The 15,440-nt window shown below is 31.8% G+C and overlaps 2 protein-coding genes across 2 annotated transcripts; one reads left to right on the top strand and one right to left on the bottom strand.

Moving 5' to 3' along the window:
- The first annotated feature begins 748 nt into the window (after positions 1–748).
- Positions 749–1,534, top strand: LOC116020131. Its single transcript, XM_031260619.1, has one exon. It carries the CDS (start codon positions 749–751, stop codon positions 1,532–1,534), a length of 786 nt encoding a protein of 261 aa, XP_031116479.1.
- Positions 1,535–2,607: 1,073 nt separating this feature from the next.
- LOC116019349 (pentatricopeptide repeat-containing protein At1g62260, mitochondrial) lies at positions 2,608–5,711 on the bottom strand. Its single transcript, XM_031259522.1, has 3 exons — positions 3,175–5,711; positions 2,948–3,073; positions 2,608–2,844 (listed from the first exon to the last, which is right to left on the bottom strand). The coding sequence occupies exon 1, from the start codon at positions 5,633–5,635 to the stop codon at positions 3,605–3,607; it is 2,031 nt and encodes a 676-aa protein (XP_031115382.1). The 5' UTR covers positions 5,636–5,711; the 3' UTR covers positions 2,608–2,844; positions 2,948–3,073; positions 3,175–3,604.
- Positions 5,712–15,440: the final 9,729 nt, after the last annotated feature.

The following is a 15,440-nucleotide window of genomic DNA, read 5'->3' on the forward strand; positions in this document are numbered from 1 at the left end:
GTGGATTCCTGTGTGGTTGGCCTTCTCCAGTGTGTTTGTGCGATTGCTTAGGTGCATGATTTTCCATCTTGAGGTACGTAGTTTTTCCTTCTTTAAGGTGCGGGTTTGTGTGCTTAAGGTGCGTCAATGTTGAAACTTAAGGTGCGCCAACCTTAAAGTTTTAGGTGTGTGTTTTGCTTCTTAAGGTGCGTTGTTTCCATTCTTAAGGTGTGTGATTTGTATGCTTAATGTGCATCAGTGTTGAAACTTAAAGTGCGTCATTTTAAAATTTTAGGTGTGTGATTTGTGTTTTTAAAGTGCTTTGTTTGTGTGCTTAAGGTGCGTAGTTTGTGTACTGAAAGTGCACTATTTAAAAATTTTAGGTGTGTGGTTTGTGTTCTTAGCTTAAGGTACGTGGTCTGTGTACTTAAGGTGTTTTGTTTTGTGTGCTTAAGATGCGTAGTTTGTGTACTGAAGGTGCACCATTTAAAAACTTTAGGTGTGTGTAGTGATTTGTGTTCTTAACTTAAGGTGCGTGATTTGTGTACTAACCGCACAACCGCACAGGAAGCTATACCCGCACCTGAACCCTTCCCTATATATATATATATAAAAGAAGAAGAAGAAAATAGAAAAGGACACTAAAGAATATTTATTACATTTGACAATAAAAAATAATGCAATTGGTGAACCTATTTATACACTGCCTTCAACAAACCGTGCCACTTTTGATGGAATCATGTCGTGTACGTGGATAAAACATGAAAAAATGAGAAATAAATTATGCATAGTGGATGATACCAAACTAACAACTCGGTTTACTAATAAGGTGGAGTCCATTGACGAATGGGTTGTGGAGATGTGGGAGGAATTACCAAAGAATGTTTTGGAGATGGTGGTGGTCGTTTGTTGGGCATTATGGGAAGGCCGGAATGCTATGGTTTGGAATATGCATGCCGTGGAGTCCAGTTCGTTGGTCTTGCGTGCGAAGCTATATATTGAAAATTGGAGGGCGGCTAGGCGTAAGGAGGAGGTGCCACAGCAGAGGGGTGAGGGTGCAGTTCATGTTGAGCATTGGCAGCCGCCTCTTGGCTTAACCTTGAAGGTAAATATTGATGTGGCTTTGGATGAGGGTAGGGGACATATGGGGTTTGGATGGGTGGTTCGGGATGCGGAGGCTTCGGTGGTTGGGGTGGGTTTGAGGAAGACTCCGGGCGTTTACTCGGTACGTGAGGCAGAGGCAATGGGTGCTAGGGAGGCGTTAAGTTGGATTAAGAGGAGAGGTTGGACTCATATTGTGCTGGAAACTGACGCTCAACTGGTGACGAATGCGGTGCGGAAGGGCTTAAATATTACTCCCTTTGGAGCTATTATTGATGATATTCGTCTCTTACTACGAAGTATCGAGGGAAGTTCCATTATTTTTGTTAGGCGAAGTGCCAACGAGACAGCCCATGTGCTTGCGCGTAAAGCGTTATGTAATAGGGATTTCGCTCTTGTTGAGTTTTTTGACGCTATTCCTCGTTGTATTTCTACTACTATTGCTAAGCATTAATGAAAGTTTAAGGTTTTGTTCAAAATAATAATAATAATAATAATAATATTATTATTATTATTATTATAACAAAAATAATCACAAGGTTTAAAGGAGTAAACCTTGTGATTATTCCGATCTAAAAAAAAAAAAACCTTGTGATTATTTTTGTTATAATAACTACTAGATTTTTTATTGTCAATTTTTAAATTTTAATTTTCATATTGTTTTAAACGTTGTCAATTTGATCTATAGGGTTAAGCTTTCACTTGTTTTTGAATTTTATTTTATTTTTTGTTTCTTTCCACATGCAATTCCTAATTTTCCTCCCTAACCGAACTTATATGATATATACCTCATTAGTGTCATGAACCGAGGAATCAAATTGATAAAATTTAGAACAATTGAAGGACTAAAATTTTAAAAATAACAATAAATGACAAAATTACATATCTAGCAATCAATAATTGAGGGATCAAAATACAATTTTTATAAGATAATTTTAACCCTTAAAATAGAAACCCTTTATAAAATCATTTCTTTTTAATTACATATAACAATATTTGTTGAATATAAAACAATATATAAATAATAAATATATACCCTTGTTATCAGTTAAACTTAAATGTTTTTGGATAAATTTCCTAAGAGTCATTTACGGCAACAGGAAAGGTCTTAGAGGTTTTCCTTTCCTTTGACACTAAGAATCAATCTCAACTTTATATCTGTAAAAATTGGGCACATCAAATTAGATGTTTAAAAAAAACATGGTTGCATCTAGCATTAACTTACTTTGCAAATTGAACACTTAAATATGCACTCTGTAACAACTAAATATACAAACATGATAAATTTTAAAAAAATCAATGAAAAAATAAATAAATTTTAAATCAAAATTGTAAATGCTAGACCCTAAGCAATAAAAAGTGAATCCCTAAACAAAATAAAATCAAAAAATCAATCATAAACTCTAAAATTCAAACTCTAAGTACAATGGACCTTTGCATTTTTGCAAGTGCAATCTTACTAAATGTGCAAACCAGTAAAATCTTAAATGTAAATTTTAGTGTTCAAGTTGCACAATAAAGTTTTCACATTTTGCTTTTCTTTATTAAATCTAATATGATCCGTCCGATTTTTTCATATGTAAAGCTAAAATTGGTTCTTAGTAACATAAAGCATAAAAGAGAAAGAAATATACAATTTCCAGATTTTTTAAATGGTAAGGGAATCAAAAGAGACTTTTAGCCCTACCACATCCATGTTGAGGATATGTTCAACATAAGGGATCATCTGTTCCTTTCCATTGTCATGTTCAACCGTTGAATATCCTAAATGAAATTATTATCTCAGTTGTCAAAATACGAATTCAGGATAAAATGGGCAAACGAAATGCTAAACATTGGCTAATTAACTTAACAACAAGCAAGTTACCTCCAACTATATCACAGTATAACATCTAGAAAAGAAAGATCGGCCATTCTCCCCCATCAATATTCTGAAAATTTAGAGCTTAGGGAGAAACTGTGAGATGCTCCAGCATTATCTCTGTGCCAAAAGCTGAAAACATAATATGATACAAAAATAATGAGATGTATGCCTGTCACAAAAACTAGCCAAAAATAATGAGATGTAACCACAGAAATGTCGGTAGTGCCTACCTTGAAGTGGATCATTGAGAGCATTATCCATGATTGTCATATTTACTGAGACACCATAGGCTATGAATCACCACTGTGCCAGGTTAAAGGAATTTAGTTCTATTTAAGCAAGGTCTGGGATAGAGCCTTGTGAAAAGAGCAATAGGTGGGAGAACCGAGAACTCCATCCAAATGGGATCTAACAATAGCTCAGCTCCAGAGTAGTCAGACCATAATGTGACTATCAGATGTCGGGGGCCATGAAACCGAAAAAGAAAAACCCTCAATTGCTGACAAAATCAGATTCACTCCCTCTTAATGAAAAACAAATTCCCAAGCCACAACTCCTTGTGTTGAGCAATCGCCATCTTCTAACATGATGGTGTAGCCAAATTTTCAGACATCTCATGCCACAATTAAGAAACAAGATTTTTCAATTAGATAAAGTTTATTATGGATAGATAGAATTAACCATGCTGTAGGCTGGTTCTTTCTTTACACTACTTCTCTCCCTCCTCATCCTGATCTCATTGGCATCATCCAATCTTCCAGCTTCGATATACATATTGTATAGTAATATATAAGGGCCAGAGCTTTCCGGTTCAAGCTGCATTAATGCTTCAGCTGCTGTTTGTGCAAACTCCAGATTATTATGCACTCTGCAAGCGCCCAATAATGCCCCCCAGACAACCTTATCTGGTTTCACGGGCATACTTTTTACTATGTCCATGGCCTCTTCAATTCGTCCATGACGACCTACAATATCCACAAGAGAGGCAAAATGCTCCAGTCTTGGTTCGATACCAAATTCATCAACCATGGATTTGAAGTGGAAACGGCCTTCCTCCACCAAACCTGCATGAGCACATGCAGAAAGAACTGCAATAAATGTGATATAGGTCGGTTTCATTTTAAGTTCCTTCATTCTGTCAAAAAGTTCAAATGCTTCGGTAGCCAAACCATGGGATGCATACCCTCCAATCATAGCATTCCAAGAGATTACATCTTTGCAAAATTTCATCCTGTCAAAAATGGATCTTGCTTCCATTATAGCCCCACATCTGGCATACATAGTAATGAGGGAGTTGTTTAGCGGTACATCAGGAATGACAGTTTTTGTTACCAACTGATGAATCTGCATGCCAAGACACAGAGCTACAGTTTCTGCACAAATGCCTAGAAGCGAAGATAATGTGTGTCGATCAGGTTTTTCTCCTGCCAATTGCATCTGAATAAAAAGTCTTATTGCTCCTTTGTAGTCTGCATTTCTCTCATATGCTGCTATCATAGAATTCCAGGAGACACGATTCTTCTGGGGCATTCTTTTGAAAAAGTCACAAGCAAGTTCCAACTTGCCTCCCTGTGCATACCCTGAGATTATCGTATTCCACGAAAATGCATCTGGCTTTGGCATCATAGAAAAGAGATTTGAAGCTTCTTCCATATTTGAGATACGGACATAACCACTTATCATTGTGTTCCAGGAAAAAGTATCCTTTTCAACCATTAGATCAAAAAGCTCCCTAGCAGAAACCATATTCCCAGCCTTTACATAACACATTATCATTGAATTCCATGATACTACATTCCTTTCAAATCTCCTACACTGTCCTATACCCTTATCGGTATAAAATGGAATTTGATCGAAAAGATGACGAGCATCATCAGTCCTGCCTTTCTGACCATACCCAACAATCAAGGTGTTAAAAGCATAAACAAGATCACTGCTTTTATTACCACTTCTCTGAAAATCAAACAGTACATTTGCAGCAATATCCAATTTGTCATTCTGGATCAACCCTGACACAAGCGCACTAAGAGAAGCTGCATCTCGCTCTGGCATTCTGTTGAAAAATTCTATAGCAGCCTTCACCTCACCATTCTGCAAAAGCCCGGAAATGACTGCATTCCAAGATACTACATTCTTCTCAGGTATACAATCAAAAAGCTTCAACGCTTCATCTATTTTCCCAATCTTGGCATACCCACTGATCATTGTGTTCCAAGAAATGATATCTCTCATTGGCATTCGATCAAACAAATATCTTCCAAATTCTATGTATGCACTCCCCCGACAAGACATGTAACCAGAAATCATCAAATTCCACGAGACAACATCTCGCTCAGGCATTTCATCGAACAAGTCCTGAGCTTTCGCCATTTCCCGACGCTGGATGTATCCCGTGAGCATCGAATTCCACGTTACAATGTTTCTGTGCCTCAACTTATCAAACAAAGATCTTGCATCTTCAAGTCGGCCGCTTCGGATTAGCTCAGTGATTTTCTTGTTTGCTAGCCAGAGCTCCGGCGGATCCCGAGAAACCCTGGGCTTCAAGGTTGAGAAATAATTCACCAGTTGGCATGTTTGTTTCTTGGCAGTGTATGCTCCACTTGCACGGCTATGGCGATTGGATTGTCGGTTGTGCCTTAATGCCATTAGAGGGCATCTATAACTGCTCAAATTTCTGGAGCTGACCGCCATTTTTTGAGATTATTAAGAATACTGCTGGAAAGGTTTACAAAACCCAATAACTCATATACTTTTGTAGTGGGAATATATATATTGGTTTCGAATAATGACTTATTGAGTATAAATCCCCTATTATGAGCTTATATATTTAAATAAGAGAGGAAGGTTTATATATCTAGTTTTGTTTATAGCCCCGGACGGTGTGGTGTTCTATAATGAAACTTGAGTAAAAAAAAATTGAACAAAATTGAATATATGAATAACTAACACATTAGTTTAACATTACAACTCAAATATATTTAATTAAGGGTACAAAGATGTCTTGAAATAAGTTTTTTCTTTTTTACACTAATTTGAATTTTTGGTTGGACAGCGGTATTTGTAATTTTAAATTGAACTAAAAGTACTCTTGAATGATCTTAAATTATTAGTTTTATTTAAAATATTTATATTTATGGTATGCTTTTTTAACTATCTTTTTGCAGGGATATTTAGATACTTATTCTCCGAGATGGATAAAAGACATCTGGTATTCCTTTACAATTAGAAATGTAAGTATGTTTAGGGTATACTAGGCATCTAATAAAATTTTCTAATTGTACTAAAGGATTATATTGTTCCACTATAAAGTTAGTAATACAAGTATGCCTAGTTTACCTAATTTACATCATGTAAATAATTTATTCCAGGCCTCAGATCCAAGCACCTTAATACTTGCCCACTAGTAGAGCAAACACACGTTAGTTCAAATTTGTTGAAAAAATTTAGATGGTAAATCACACACTTACACATGATAACGACCTGCAAAGAAACTCTAAACAATGTCTTACTTAACATTTCTCCCATTTTGTTCTATGGGTGTCTGAAAAATCAGTCCATTTCATTATTATTTAATTAGCTCATTGGGTTGGATACTCATATCATATGAACTATGAAGAGGAATTAGAACATAATATGCAACAACAACAAAAAGAGTCAATTTTAAGCTACTCTTTTTGCTGCACATAATATAAACATGATATATTGACATCACCAAAACCAACATTTACAATAGCAATTTTAAATATGTTCTATATTCTAAGTGATTTGCTATTAATCTATTATCTCCTGTACTGAAATTGTGAATTACTAACTGCCAAGTGATAATGCCAAGAACCTTGTGGTCCAGTGGCATCAAACACTTCCCTTTATACGGGAGGTGGTGGGTCATTGTAACTGAGACAATGACAATGGCATATCTTGAATGAAGGTCTTATGATGGTCATTGTCATTGTTAAATACACAATTTGAGCTATAGGTGAAATAACACAAGTTTAATATATGTTGTACTAAATACTAACACAAGTTAAATACATGTGGCTCAAATTGCTAATTTTGAACTAAAGGGAAAGGTTTGATACCACTGGTAAATGGTGATTTTGCTGGTATTGTATTTCAATTGCATTTCAATAGTGGTGACTGGTAACTGAGACAATGACAATTGCATTTCAATAGTGGTGACTGGTAAATGGTGATTTTGCTTAACGAATGAAGTAATTTGTAAAGTTTAAACTTGTAATTTGAAAATTGTGTAGTTGTGAAGTGTGGACTATTATTTTGTGTATATATATTTTTTAACTTAATTAATTAATGTGGCTTTCTCACCTACTTAGCTAACTTAATTAGCTAAATTGGTATTTCAGGCTATATTTTTGTAACTTAAGTTGTAATTTGCATTTTGCAAGATATATATTTTCATTCTTTTGTAATATATTTTCTAATTTTCTATTTTTTTTTTTCAAACCAAAGTTAATATGAAATTCAAAAGTATCTAACCGAATCCAAAGCTAAAGAAATTCGATGGTTATAATGCTTAAATTGAACGGTTTAGATACAACAATATAAAACCGAAATCCAAACGGATTGGCGGATGAGAAATCTGATTCGTTTAAACTCGTCCGACCAAAAGAAGGCAATACCTTTACCTTCTTTTAAATATTTGCACTTTATGTATGCATCAACCAAAAAAAAAAAAAAAAAAAAACTAAAATAAGGTAGTATGGACAGTCACCTTCTTTTCAAATAAAGTTTTGAAAAGAGTTTTTTCCCAAAATGGTCCCTCGACTATTGCTCATTCTCAATTTTGCATTTCGACTTTCAATTGCACCTAATGTGATCCTTCGACTTTTAAAAACTCACCCAATTTGGTCCTCCATTACATATTCCGTCAAATCAGTGTTAAAATGGAGGGTATTTTCATCCATTTACCTATTGTTAGCCTAATAAACATTGAGAAATAGTTGAGGGACCATTTTGGGAAAAACTATTTTATTTATTTCATTTTTGTTTATTTTCATTTTTTAGACTCTACAAAATTAGAATTTCTATACATTTTTTCTTACAAATATAAATAGTTAAAATCGCGCAATCCAAACTCAAAATTTTTAACTTTCTTTACAGACTTTTCCTCTAAATATACAAACTATTCCTATGAAGTTTTACAATAAATTCCGTAAATTTCATAAATACTCATATACTTTTTTTTTATTCTTTTATTTTTTTTTATGTTCATAGACAATCAATCACTATGTATCACATTAAATATTACTTTTACCATTGAAAATAATATTTTTTTCAAGCGTAGACACCCAAAGAGTGTAAAATGTAGGGAAAATATTGGACCGAAAGGTAAATTTTTCTAGTAAACTTCTCAGGTGAGCCGAAAAGTAAAATCTCGTCAATGTTTCCTGTAATATTTTCTGTATTTGATTTCAAAGTAATTATTAAATTTTATATTAATTTACATTATTTAAGATATTGTATGACATCTTTTATATGTTTTCCTCTTCTTATTTTTTTTATTAATTATTAATTATTAAGGCAAGTATAATTTATTTTGTAATGTGGACACATTATTTTTAATAATTTTGATTTAATTAAATTATACCTTAATTATAAAAATCCTACCTAATAATTTTAGTATATTACACGGGACACAATAATTATTATAAATAATGTTTAATAATTGTCAATTTGTATTCAACCATAAAATTTATAGTTAATTTTTAAGTCAATCATAAAATCTTTTGTGATGTGGGCACATTATTTTTAATTATTTGAGTTTAATAATATTATATCTTATTTATAAAAAAATCAAAAGTAATATATTTAGTACTACGAATGTGACTAAGAATTATTTTAATCGGTGCTTAAAAAATGAGTATTTATAAAATTTACGAAACTTATTGTAAATCTGCATAGGAATAGTTTGTATATTTAGATAGAAGGAAAAAGTCTGTAAAAAAGTTAAAATTTTTTAGGATGGATTGCACGATTTTAATTATTTATATTTGTAAGAAAAAATTGTATAGAAATTCTAATTTTATAGAGTCTAAAAAATGAAAATAAACAAAAATGAAATAAATAAAATAGTTTTTCCCAAAATGGTCCCTTGACTATTCTCAAAATGGTCCCTCAACTATTTCTCAATGTTTATTAGGCTAACAATAGGTAAATGGACGAAAATGACCTCCATTTTAACACTGATTTGACGGAATATGTAACGGAGGACCAAATTGGGTGAGTTTTTGAAAGTCGAGGGACCACATTAGGTGCAATTGAAAGTCGAAATGCAAAATTGAGAATGAGCAATAGTCGAGGGACCATTTTGGGAAAAAAACTCTTTTGAAAATAAGGTAATGACACTAGTACTTTACTCAAAATTATTTAGGATTTTGAATTTATACAATTTTGTCTCGTCCTTGTCAAATTTACACAAAAATATCAACATCCCGAGAAATTGAAATTTAAAAATTGGATCAAATTATATAATATGATAAGAATAATAATGGACCCGAAAAATTATAATTTTTCCAATAACATATTTTGGCCATTTTACATCATATTGTAGGAAAGATTTTGAAAGATATGAAGTGTGATCGTGGCCCAATCTTTAATGTTTAGGCCAAATTTTCATCCATTTTCTATAGTCAATGCAGACAACTTTTTCATCTTTTTTTTCCATTTTGTAAGGGTCAATTGCTAGTGCTCTGATTTGAAGTATGCTTTGCTGCCAAAGAACTTTCTTCTTTGTACTTGACTTTTAATATCATCTTGACACCTCTGCAAAAACCTTCATGCGCATTTCGAAAAAAAAAAAAAAAAAGTTGAGCGGGATTTAGATTATGGAAAGTACATAATTTATGATAAATAAAATAATTTTTTTTTCCATATATCCAATATCTTCACTACAATAAGATTAATTCAGACACGACCCTAGTCATATTAGTAGAGTTTGACTCACTCTGAAAAAAGTTTGACACAAAACTTTTAAGTGTGACGTACTCTTTACAAAGTTCAAACCTTTGACTTTGCAGTTACATGAGCCCAAATCGAGGAATAATATTTTATAAGCATTAGTTATTTATAAATTAAAAATATTTTTTCATATCGTAATTTTATCTTTAATGTTTAGCCCATGACATAACATGATCGGTAAAGATTTAAAAAAAAATCATTATATTCATTGATTATCTGTTAATTAATTGATTTCACTATGAGTTAACAAGATAAAGAGATATCATTAAAAGAGTTCATTTACTTAAATACAAAAAAAAAAAAGTAATAAAATAAAGATACATTAGGAAGTAATTTGAGGAAAGGAGTATATCATGACTCTTATAAAGCCTGATTGAAAATGATATTGGGTCTAAGTTCTAAACTTTTGTATAACAAATTATATGTCTTGTGACAAGTATCATAACCATTCATATTTATTCACTATTTATAAATTGATCGATTTCATCATAAATTAATTAATTTGGATTCATAAAATATTGAATTATGTAGGTGTTGCATCATCCCATAGACATTATATTATGGCCTATATAGGGTACAATGGCATTAAATTTTGTAGGTTTGAAGTCAACTAATTAAGTAATTGCTATATGTGAAATTTCAACTTTGTCAAATTTCAAACAATGAGTGGGGGACAGAGGTTTGTGTGGCTATGGATGTTTAATGCTGTGTGCCACTAGAAGTTGAAATCTTCTTGCTTTATTATTATTTTTTCTCCTATGCCATACATTAAAATTAACTTGTGTCATTGTTTGATGTCAACTCCTCTAGCATATTGGCTTTTATAATGAAAGAGAGATTCATGCTTTTGGATTTTTTTTTTTTAATTTGATGGGGAAAATACATTTCAGCATAATTATATAGATTTTGAGAGCCAAGGACCTTGTGGTCCAGTGGCATCAAACCCTTCTTTTTATATGGAGGTGGTGGGTTCGAGCCTCAGTGGAGGCAATACTGATTCTTGTGCTTCAATAGGTTTATGAACAGATAGTGCATTCTAATAGAGTTAGTAGTATTTAAAAAAAATTCTTTTATATAATAACTATTTTTCCGTATTATTATATCCTTGTTCATTAAGCCTCAACCCGATTTTTTTTATAGTTCCTACTTATTGACTCTTAGTGTAATTATTACATCATATTTAATTTGATATCTCTAAGTTTTATATTTTCAACACTCTCGCTAATAACATTTTGATTTAGTGGCACGAAATAACTCTCCTAAATGGGAGGTCATGATGGGTTCAAGCCCCAGTAAGACTTACTACAGGGAGATTTCCCAAGCATGACTAAATAGCTTTTCAATTTGGATTATTTGAAGTTTTATAAAAGTATTGAATACTAAACACATATTATAATACAAAATAAAAGAATTGGCCCTTGAGGCTAGCTCAATTGGTTTCACTGATCACCTTAAAGCTTTACTCTAATTAATAATAGTGTAGGACTCAAATTTCACTGGGAACGTGTGTGTGTGGGGGGGGGGGGTCATTGGGAGACTTTAATGGCTTAACCGATCAATGGTAATGAAGACTCCTTGTGCGCAGAGTGTACATGCAAGGGATGGGATCATGTGGACTGACTGGACGACTCGTAATTATCTTCTCTTAGGACTTTTGGGTTGGGTTTTAGAAGCTTATAATTAATCTGTCGTAATTGAGAAACCTAATGTATAAAAAAAATTGTTTATGGGTAGAAAATAATTATTTACATAAGATATTATCTTAAATGATGTGGTTATGACAATGGTTGCCGGTTGGAACTCTTCAAATTCATTATCTATTAATTAAACCTACTATAAATTAATGAGATTAAATTATGTCATGATTTGGCGTAAAACATTCGAGAAAAGCAACATTACATATTGGGTATTGTCTTGACCCATCATGAAAATATCTTTTAATATCCATCAAAATGCAATATATTGAATTTTCTTTTGTTTTATGCTCCGTATCATTTTTTTCAAATTCGTAATTTCATCTCAAAATATAAAACTAATTCAATTGAACCCCATTCAGAGTGTAATGTGATAATCTTAACACTAGTGCATAAAATTCCATCAAAATTTCGTAGTTAAGTTATTAAGTAAGATTGAGAGTATATTATAAAATCCTTATACCAACTAAGACAATAAAACAAAAGGTTCAACAAATAATAATTGCAAATTTTGCTAGTAATTAAAAACCATATTATTTTTGTTGCTGTTGTTGGTAAATCACTTTTTGTCTTCATTTTTCTTTCGTTTCTAACCAATCAATGCATATTAATTACGCGATAAATCGTTTCTAACCAATCAATGCATATTAATTACGCGATAAAAGTATATATATATATATATATATATATATATATATATATATATATATTACGAGAATACTAACAATATTTACAGTTTGCAATTCAAATATTTTATACTATCTTATTCTAAGTAAAATATACAAAAGAAAAAAAAAACCCTTGATAAGATGTTGTGATTCTATAATTTGATTATGTGACATTGAAGAAATTATTAGTTAGGGTTCAAAACGTATGAGCCAAACCACCTTATTGATGTGAGGTAATTATTGTACCTATGCCATTTAGGTACTTGTACATGTCAAGAAACTGTTTTTGAATAAGCAATTTGTACTAATTTAAAGACAGCATTAACGATAAATACATACATAAATTCTTCAATTCCCATAATTAATTATAATGCTTTATATTTTTAAATAAAAAACATAAATACCTCTTAACGCTAGTATTCTTAAAAAAAGGTGAAAGAGGTAAATAACAAGATTGCATTAGCTGGCCTAAAAGCCGGCCTCCTAATAGGGCCATGGGCTTGTGCCTAATATTAATTGGGCTGGGGAATGGAGATCCGAGCGTTAATTAGATTTAGAAATAATTGGAGCCCAAGGGCATCGTTTTTGAAGCCTAAATTAGGTCGAATAAGAAATAAAGTTTGAGGTCCAAAGTGTGGTAAGATATAAAGTATAGGGAGCCAGAGCACAAAGACTGAATGGATGGTTCGTAAAGTGAAGAAGGGAAGAAAGATTGGGGTCAAAGTGTGGTAAGGTGTAAAGTATATGGTGCTAGAGCTTAAAGCTTAGGAAAAAGGGACAAAGGGCGTGTTTGGCAGCGAAGTATTGAACAAAATGAGCATTGGGGAGGAGTGGTATGCCTGGGTCGTGGGGTTTCGACCGACGACCCTTGCTCCAATCTCGGCTCATTAATGAGTAGCAGACCCCTTGTAGGCATAGTGAACTAGAGCATACCACCGGTGGGCGACCAGTAAACCACTCTCTGGTCTACTGTACTCGGACATTTTCGCCCCTTATTATTGAAATGATGAAGACGAAAGAGGAGATAATGTAGGTTTGGTCAACTTGTACAAATGCAAAGAAAGAAGAAGAAAAAACAAAACTATATAATGTGTGAAGAATTTTGATGAGGACAAGGGGTGGGAATATGTTAATTGTATAAAGTATGGTCGGCAGATGAAAATTAATATTGCTTCTCATCATTACCTCCAATGAGTCTTAATAATCTATGAAAATAAAATAAAATAAAATGAAAGATATATATGACAGGTGTTGAAACATGATTCATTTGGAGGCCTATTGGTTTACGACATCATGTTACATCCTTATATATATTTGGTGCTCATGCTTATTTTTATTTGATTAATTTATGTTAAGATTTAATCATAAATAACTAATTTGTTTAAAATGTTAAGATAAATTTTAAGAAAAATAACATTTTTCATCTTTATACAAAATAACAGCTTAAATTCATTCATTACTAATTTATATATAAAATTATTGACCCTTCAATTTTTTATAAAGTAGTAATTCTAGTCTGTGTTTTTTTTTTTTTTTTTTACTTTGTAACAATGTAGTATCCGTGCCTCCACTAAGGCTCGAAGTGGAGGCTCGAACCCATTCCCATCATCCATGTGGGAGTGTAAATCGGGACACCGAGTGCCACTAAACCACAAGGTCTTTGGCATTAAAGTCTTTGTTAATAAGTCAAGAAACTAAAAATTGTCACATGGTGAAAAGAGTGACTAAAATCGTCATATTATGAAAAATTAAATGGTCAATAATGTTAATGTTAACAAGTAAGTCCTTGAAATCACTATTTCGTATAAATATCATGACAAAAATATAATTTTGCCTAAACGTTATAAGTAAACCATTAAAATAAAAACTAAAGAAGAAATGAAGAATTCATTGTTATCCTATTGGACGCGTAACAATAATAAACATATATATATATCAAGAGGCAAACTTATATGCAGAGTTGTTAACTAAATAGACATCATCAAGATATGGTGATGAGAATTAGAATTCGCACATTTTGAAAGCCATACCCCCACACCCACAACCAGGCAATGAATGTGTGCGATTAAAAGCAAATGGATTGGAATGAGCAAAAAGGCACAAGTCATTTTCAAAATGGTTCTTTTTGGCTGGAAGTTTAAGCAAGATATATATGACTGACCACAAACTCCAACCAGCAAAGATATGCTTTTTCACAAGTTACTATCAACCTAGTAATTCTTGTCATCATTTTTTTTTTTTTTTGAAGAAACTAATGTTGTCTTTGCTCTCTGTTTTGGAAGCTATTATTTTACAACTACCCTTCTTTAAGCATCTTATCTGCTAGCCACAGTTGTTTTTTTTTTTTTTAAATAAATAATTTCACCCTTTTAAACTACAAATTTAGTACAAAAATAATGTTTTCTTTAAAATACTCCTCAAGTTTTAAATTTGATTTTTGTGCCTAATTTCATTTTATGTTTTTGGTTTAGCTAATAAAACTTTATTCAAGTTATTTACAATTTTTTTTTAAATATTTAGTGTTTCAAAATCAATTTTTATACCCCCATCATATTTATATGTCTAGTTTGCCTAATGAAACTTTATTTAATTTATTTACAATTCAAATTTTTTAAAAATATTTTGTTTAGTATATAAAGTTTGCATATTTAACTAGAAACTATATATATATATATATATATATATATATATATATATATATATATATATTACTCAAGCTCCTTCCACTTGAGGCAACTCATTTTGGTATATAAAAACTATATTAATAATACTATTACATATAAAAAAATGAATTTAAAAAATATAAAAAGGCATTAAATAAAATAAGCGATGTAAAAAAACTGGTTTAATAAATGAATAGTAAGGTAAAATGAAATCGATGGAGGTATTTAATAATATTTTAATGTACTTTTTAAATATATGCATTTTATACAAAAAAATTAATTATAAATAGTATGATTTCCATTTTCCCCAACACTTTGATATACTTATTAAATAGTTCAGATTAATGTTTTTTTTTTTAACGAATGAACCAACCTTAGGCTATATTTGGCAAACCTAGCTGAAAGGTAGATGAAAGCTGAAAAATAGCTGAAAACTGAAAAGCTATAAGCTCGAAACTGAAATCTGAAGAGTTGTTAAGCTAGCTGTTATGCTTAA

Source organism: Ipomoea triloba, chromosome 5 (genome assembly GCF_003576645.1).
Source record: "Ipomoea triloba cultivar NCNSP0323 chromosome 5, ASM357664v1".
In the NCBI taxonomy this organism is placed as follows: domain Eukaryota; kingdom Viridiplantae; phylum Streptophyta; class Magnoliopsida; order Solanales; family Convolvulaceae; genus Ipomoea; species Ipomoea triloba.